This window comes from Oratosquilla oratoria, chromosome 4 (genome assembly GCF_046742065.1).
Source record: "Oratosquilla oratoria isolate Oo_2021 chromosome 4, ASM4674206v1, whole genome shotgun sequence".
Classification (NCBI taxonomy): domain Eukaryota; kingdom Metazoa; phylum Arthropoda; class Malacostraca; order Stomatopoda; family Squillidae; genus Oratosquilla; species Oratosquilla oratoria.
The window spans coordinates 82,012,766-82,020,265 of NC_134780.1; the positions used below are offsets into that span (position 1 = coordinate 82,012,766).

A 7,500-nucleotide genomic window follows, 5' to 3' on the forward strand; every position below is an offset into this window, starting at 1 on the left:
CAAGAACATGATCTGGACACGGCAAAGAGCAAATATCGTGAGTGGATCTAAAGTGATTTATCTTCTCTTATACAGATGAGGAAAGTAGGTTCTCGACACATTCTGGTGAGGTGCATTGTTGGCACCTGGCAACAAGGACGTAGAAAAGTATTGTAGTCAGTAATGAAATCTCTTGTTTTGTTAACGAGATTATATCTGATGGATGCTTATTCAGTTATGTACGCGAAGTAAAACCCTTTTGATACCAATGTATCCTACAAAAGTGTCGAAGAACTTGTTTCCTCAATTGTACTCAGTCGCACAGCATGGCATTTCTGACCATACGTCCTTTTATATAGACATACATGCATTTATTACACACATGTGATGTGTATATGTGTACCCGTGCGTGTATGATTTCACCCGCGATCACAGATCACTTTTTACCTCACTAGCACCTGCATCCACGTGTTACACTGGATCATGACTCACTCATTCAATACATACATTTTTCTTAAAATTCACATAATGTTCGACTCATATCCTTCTGCCCTTTCCTTTGCTTCACCATCATAGCCGTGATTTGAGTAGTCTGAACTTACCGAGATGTTCATTACAATGTGAGCCATACACATCGTTTGCTCCTCTCATGCCCAATATCACTTCACCCTTATTTTTCTCTTTTAGTGTTTGATCTCGTTCTCGTTCCACTTAATGAGAATTATTGTTAGTTACCTCTAGGACGGTGTTTGTTGAATATTTGAAAAAAAAACCTCCCTCGCTGTTATCCAATAAAAAAGAATATATACATATCGTTTCTTGCACAGCCGTTACCGATGACACCATCATCTCCCAAGCTGTCATGTTCCTTTTCGCGGGATTCCAAACCACCTCCGCGGCGCTCAGCTTTACTGCGGATCTTCTGGCAAGACATCGTGAAGTGCAAGAGCGACTTCGCGAAGAGCTCCGAAGTCTAGTAGAGACCTATGGAGAACTCAGTTACAAAGCCATAGGAGAAGCCAAATACCTTGAGGCTTGTCTGCACGGTAAGTCTGATCATATACCAATGGTTCCCAAACCGGGGGTACAGTGTTGTGGCAATCTTGAAAGGGTAGCAGAGGAGAGAAAAAGAGAGTGACTGAGAAAAGAATGTGACACATTGCAGCATGATCTTGTTTACCCACCCCTCGATTTACTAGGTAAATGGGGGGCATCGGTCTGATATGTCCGACTGTTCGAAGTTTTCGAGGTTTACCAAAAACAGTGAAATTATGCTATAAATCAAGCACAGATCACTAGATCAAAATGAATAGATAAGGCAATAAACTCACAAATAAATTAACAAATAAATCATTAAAGAAGCATATAGATAAATAAGTAAATACACATATAATAAAGAAAACAAAAATATAGAATACCATAAATAAACAAATAAGTATATGATAAGTAGATAAATAAACAAGTAAGTAAATGAATATATAAATAATAAACTACAGAATACCATATGTAAACACTACACTCTTATGTTTAAATATAGTGAAAACGTACCATATTCACCAGTACATCACCAACGATAATTTTTAGCTACAGCACATCAACTTCTGTTCTAATGTCAAACTTACCCTTTACGTTTCTCTACTCATACTGCAGATGACATAGTTGTAGAAAATTATGGATATTCATCAGAACTATCACTTTCATATATATGATATAAAACTATATGAGACACAAAGGTACATGCTTTATTGTAAACACAGTGACAACGCCTTAACTAGCGGTCACATCCGGGAACAGCAGTTCTTATACGATTTAGCCGAATGCAGTGATCAGCGCGTGGGTCATTTGAATTGTATATGTACACACACACACACACACACACACACACACACACACACACACACACACACACACACACACACACACACACACACACACACACACACACACACACACACACACACACACACACACACATTATAGCAGTACCGTTTTTCAGCACCTTCGGGACTAAACAGGTGCCAAAACATTCAACAATTTTCTATATTTGTGAAATCTTTATGTAATGAGAAATTAATTACTTGTCTAAAGAAAACTCAAACTAATTGGAAAGTGTATCTTGAACATAGTTCTTGCTGGTACGGATAGGGGTGCACTTATCCGGACGCGTGACAGGTCACTAGCACGGGCCTGTAAACGAAGAATTGATACATTCTAGCACATATTTATTCCTTTCATTGTCGATGCGGTTGACAAAATGTATCTTCCCCCTGCCAAGCTAAATCTATGTTCTGACAGCTTGAAGTCATTACAGTCCTGTAAGTGTTTAACAAGCAACTGTCAGGAGATAGAAATGTGGGGCAAGGACTGCCTGGAACGCAAACATCGGTGGAGGAGTGTTTTATTTACAGATTGGAAGGCGTGGCCCAGGGAGCCAATATCTTTATCGTAATGAGCGGCCCACGGAACTTTGGCTTGACTGTGACGATTCGCCAGGAGTTGGGCGCTGAGGGGAGCGACTTGTGGCTCCTGGTGCGTGAGGAGAGACGGCTGCTGTACTCGATGTTCACGCGTCAAGTAGCTGGGAGAGGTGGAGAGGTTCTTTGCTGGATTCCGAAGCGATCAGTGGACAATGGACTGCCTAAAAAAGATCACTTGCTCGCGCGGGGTCAGTAGTTGTAGGAGGGGAAGAGATGCTTGTTTCACACCCCAAAGATTTGACCAGTAATGCTCGGTCTCAAATCATCCCCTTAATAGCTGTTGAGTCTTCCCAATTACTTACCTTCCAATTTCTTACTAGGGATACGCCTATTTCAGTCACCGTAGATACTGGTGCAGAATGTAGTCTCATAAATAGAAAGGCTTACTTTGCTCTCCGGGAATTGTACAATCTCCCTTTATCTCCCTTTTGTTATAATTTGCATTCTGTACAAGGTTCTCCCTTGCATGTTCTTGGGTCTGTTTGTCTTCCCTTACAGTTTCCCTCGCATGCTACAGTTTTCCATATCATTTTCGTTGTTGTTTCTGGTATTGCCTTTATGTGTGACTGTCTCTTGGGTATTGATGCTCTTACAGCTCATGGCATAGATATTTCTCCTAGTCGCCGTGTAGTGACTTTCTGGAATTTTGTTATCCCTGCATCAGATAGGCCAGTTTCTGTTTGTGATTCTCCTGTGCTTTATCAGTCCGCACATTTGCCCTCACCAGCTTCTAAGCGCTTTAACCCTACTTTTCCTTGTGCTGCTATTGTTATTGGGGAGCATTTTATTGGACCTTCAAGTTCAGTTCGAATTCCGGTGCGCATTTCAGGTGCCCCGATAGGGTCTGACGTTCTCTCTCTGCCTGACTGTTCATATTCGTCGCCTTGTATTAGAAGGAACTCTCTCCACTGTTCGCGAGGATCATGTTACCACGGCGATGGTAACAAACGTCACGGCTGTTCCTATTGCTCTCTCTCTCCTGGCAGCCACTTAGGCTCCTTTGATGTGGTTGACATTGTTGCTTTACAAAACTCGCCTATCATAGCAGCTTCTGTACTACAGTCTCCTCCAACACGTGAACCTGCTCACGTTTGTAGGCGAGATTTTGTTGTTGTTGTTGTCGTTCCCTAGACTGTCTGTCCGAGCAGTCCCGTCTCCCCAAGGAAGGCCACAGCCGAAACTGGGTTTTCCCACAAATCCTTTATAGAGTGTATGTTGTGTTGTTTGCGTGCATGATTGTGTATAATGCAGTCTTCCATTATGTGTTGTATGGTATGGGGTGAAGTGTTACATCCTGGGCAGCTGTTCACAACACGGTCGTCCAGCCTCTTCTGGTAGCTTAGAAGTGCTGGGTGGTGACCGCATCGCAGTCTGGCCAAGTGGACTCTGTCCTTACGTGGGAGAGAGGATTCAGAAGGGTGGATATCAGGGGGTCTGGCATGCAGCAGTGTGTTGTCTTTCAGTGTGTTAATGGAGCGGTGAGTGATATGATTATGAATGTGTTTCCGGAGGCTGGTATTTGGTGGTTGTGGAGGAAGAGAAGAGAGTATCTGTGTGTAATAAAGGTCTATGGGTGTAGTTTTAATGTTTCTTGGTGTGTGTGGGTGTTCTGCTATGTAGTGTAGCGGGTGTGATGTGTTTGTGGTGGCTGCAGCAAGTGTTTGTGTGCCTCTCATGTCGAGGTGGTCCTTGACTTTGAGGACTTTTGTTTCATAGTGTAAATGGTCTGTAGGTGATGTATTTGTGCAGCCTGTAATTGTTTTTAGGGCTTTGTTTTGTATGATTTGAAGGGTGTTGTGGTGTGTCTCACTGAGATTAGGAGCCCATGCAGGACTCGCATAATTCATCACTGAGCGTATGCATTGTTTGTATATTGTTATATTAGTTTCTTTGTTTTGTCCAAATGTTGTTCCAGTGATTGACTTAAGTGCATTAAGTCTAGGTGTGCATTTGTTTTTTATGTTTGTGAGGTGTTGTTTGAAAGACATGGATGTATCGTATGTTACACCAAGAATTTTTGGTGTGTTTGTGTGTGGTATTAGAGTGTTGTTGATGTAGAGATGAGGTATGTATTTGTGTTCTTTTGTCCAGTTGGTGAGAAGTGTTGCTGTAGATTTGGTTGGAGCTATTTTGAGTCTGTTTGTGATGAACCATGTGTTGAGTGTGTCAAGGTAAGGCTGGATTATTTCTGCAGCTTTGTCTGTGTTACGATGTGTGCATGTGATTGTTATGTCGTCTGCGTAGGAAGAGATTTGTATTTCTGAGGTGTCTGGCGTGGGTAAGTCATGCATGTATAGATTAAATAATGTGGGGGATAGAACTGAGCCCTGTGGTACTCCGTTCTTAATGTTTCTGATGTGCGATGATTGGCCATTATATGACACATGAGCATTCCTGCCTGCCAGATAATTGGCCAGCCATCTTTTGGTGTTATTGTGCATGTCTGTGTTATATATTTTATTTGTTAGGTTGTGGCGGGGGATAGCATCAAAAGCTTTACTAATGTCCAATGTTATAAGAAGTGTTCTGTGGTGGGGCCTATCTGAATTGATGCCATCTAAAATTCTTTGTGTGAGGTTTGTCAGAAGAGTGTTTGTGGAGTGTAGTGGCCTAAAACCGTGTTGTGAGTCAGCAAGGGGGATATATGGTGTGATAAGTTTAAGTATTAGGCGTTCAATGACTTTAGAGGGGGTGCAGAGAAGTGTGATTGGGCGGTGCGATGTTGGGATTGTTGGGTCTTTGTTCGGTTTTGGAATGGTGATTATTTTACCATGCTTCCAGATGTCGGGTATAGTGTTGTGTGAATAGCTGTAGTTTGCAATGTTTGTGAGTGCGTGTATACCTTGTGGTCCAATGTGTTGAAGGTGGATGTTGCTTATGTTATCAGGGCCACAGGCAGATGAGTGCTTGAGACTATGCATTATGAGTTTTGTCTGACTGTCTATGAAGGGTGTATAGTCTGAGTCTGTGGGAAAGTCTTTCTTACGTCGAATGGTGCGTCGGTCGTCAGGGTGAGATGTAAGATGGCTCGTCTGTGCAAAATGACGTATGAGTGCGTTTGCTTGTTGTCTGTTTGAGGGTAGATTATCTGTTGTTGTGATTATTGCTGCGTGAGAGCGTGTAGTGTTAGTGTTGGATAGTGTGATGCTGTTGAGTGTTTTGTACAATTTGCTGGTGTTTGTTTTGTGATCAAGTGTATTGATAAAGTTTTGCCAATTTTGTGTTTTTTGTTCATGTATTTTATTGGCAATCACAGTGTTTAGTGTTTGTATTTGGTCTGCTATGTTTTGAGGGACAGGTGTGGGGGTATCGTGTTTAAGTGTGTCACGTTGTCTGATGAGGCCTTGGATTTCTGGTGTGAAGTTGGGGTTGTGTGATTTTCTGTTGCCTCTAGGGATGTATCTCTTGTCTGCGTTTTGTATGATTGTATTAAAAGCGTGCACAGCATTGTTTATGTTTGTGATTGGTGTACTGTTAAGTGTTTCAAAATGTTGTTCTGTCTCTTCATTAAAGGCTTCCCAGTTAGCTCTCTTGTAATTGGTGTAAGTGTGTCTGTGGCCAGCTGGGGTGCATCTTGTTTTGGTGGTGATGATGATTGGAAGGTGGTCAGAACCAAGGGCTCCGACCACTCTCCATGATGTTGTTGGGGTTAGGCAGGGGGAGCAAAAGGTGATATCAGGAGAGGAGGGAGTGTAGAGGGCTTGGTATGGGATATGTGTATGATTATGCGTGTTGTTCATGATAGTCAATGAGTCGAACTGAGTCTGTATATCAAGCCCTCTGTCTGTGTCAGGGTTGTCGACAAACCAGGCAGACGACTTGGCGTTGAAGTCACCACCCATGATCAGGTTGGGGATTGAGGTTAGTTGGCTGAGTTGAGGTCTGAAGGTGGTTGGAACTGTGGGGGATGATTGGGGGGGAATGTACATGTTAACTATTGTTAGTGTTGAATTGTTGCCTGTGCGGATACGAATGGATTGGGTTTCTGTTGTGTTATCTGTGGTAGGGAGGAGAATTTTGGTTGTGGCACTTGTGTCCACAAAACAGATGGAATGGTGGATCAGGGTGATGAGTCCACCGCCATTGCCGTCAGTCCGGTCTTGTCTGATGGTGGTGTAATTATGAAATGATGGTGTTTTGTGTGAGTGTCTTAATTTTGTTTCTTGTAGAATTGCAATGTGTATGTTGTGTTGTTTAAGAAAGTGTTCAAGTTCATGTTTTTTAGTGTTAATACCGTCAATGTTGTGTTGTAATATGTTGATGTTGTGTGTTTTGTATGTGTTGTATGTTGCCGTTTGGGGTTGAGGTTGGGGTGGTAGTGGGGAAGGTGTAGGATCTGGGTCAGAGGGGGGGAAAGGAGAGATCGGGGACAAAGGAAGGGGAGTACTAATCGGGGGTAAGGGCAAAGGGAAATTGGGAGTGGGTAAGGGTGTTGGCTGTGGTTGGGGAGGTGGGATTGGGGTTACTGGAGGGCAGGTAGAACATGTCCAAGTGTTTGTGTATTGGTTTGTGTCAGCAAGTGTTGTACAAGTTAGGTGGGCCCAGTTTTTGCACATATTGCACTGAACTGAGCCCTTTGTCTGTCTGCTCGAAGTAATGGGTTTAGAGCATGTTGGGCATGTGTATCTTGTGGTGGGCCCAGGATTGCTCTCTACATCTCCGGCTAAAAGTAGAAGAAGAGGGGTGATCGCCGGAAAATGACCCCTCAGTGCAGAAAAAAACGTAACATTGTGTGTTGGAAAAAAAGGATTGTGGTACTCCCCCAGGTAGGCGTAGCTCCTCCTTGGGGATCGGTGCCATCTGCGTAGAGCTGATGGCCAGGGGTAGTTGCTGCTGATTGGCCCCCAACTCTTGGGGTTGGGGGGTGGTCCCACGACGTAGACGTTGCAGCTCCAGGACCTGTAGGCGAGATTGATTTTCCTGGTGAGACGCCTCGTCTCATTGAACTGTTAGTCACCCACCGTCAAGCTTTGGCTTTGCCTGGTGATCCATTAGGTGTTACAGATCGTGTGGTTCATAGAATTGATCTTCAGCCAGGTGCTCG

The 7,500-nt window shown here is 43.4% G+C and overlaps 1 protein-coding gene across 6 annotated transcripts in view; it reads left to right on the forward strand.

Annotated features, from left to right (window-relative positions):
• LOC143024980 (cytochrome P450 9e2-like) overlaps nucleotides 1-7,500 on the forward strand; it is a 24,576-nt gene that overhangs the window by 6,120 nt on the left and 10,956 nt on the right. For all 6 annotated transcript variants that reach the window (XM_076184526.1, XM_076184529.1, XM_076184530.1 and 3 more), the window contains exons 3-4: nucleotides 1-37; nucleotides 807-1,025. The exon at nucleotides 1-37 is cut by the window's left edge and continues 648 nt beyond it. In XM_076184526.1, the coding sequence (XP_076040641.1) occupies nucleotides 1-37; nucleotides 807-1,025 (256 nt within the window). The remainder of the gene's footprint in view (nucleotides 38-806; nucleotides 1,026-7,500) is intronic.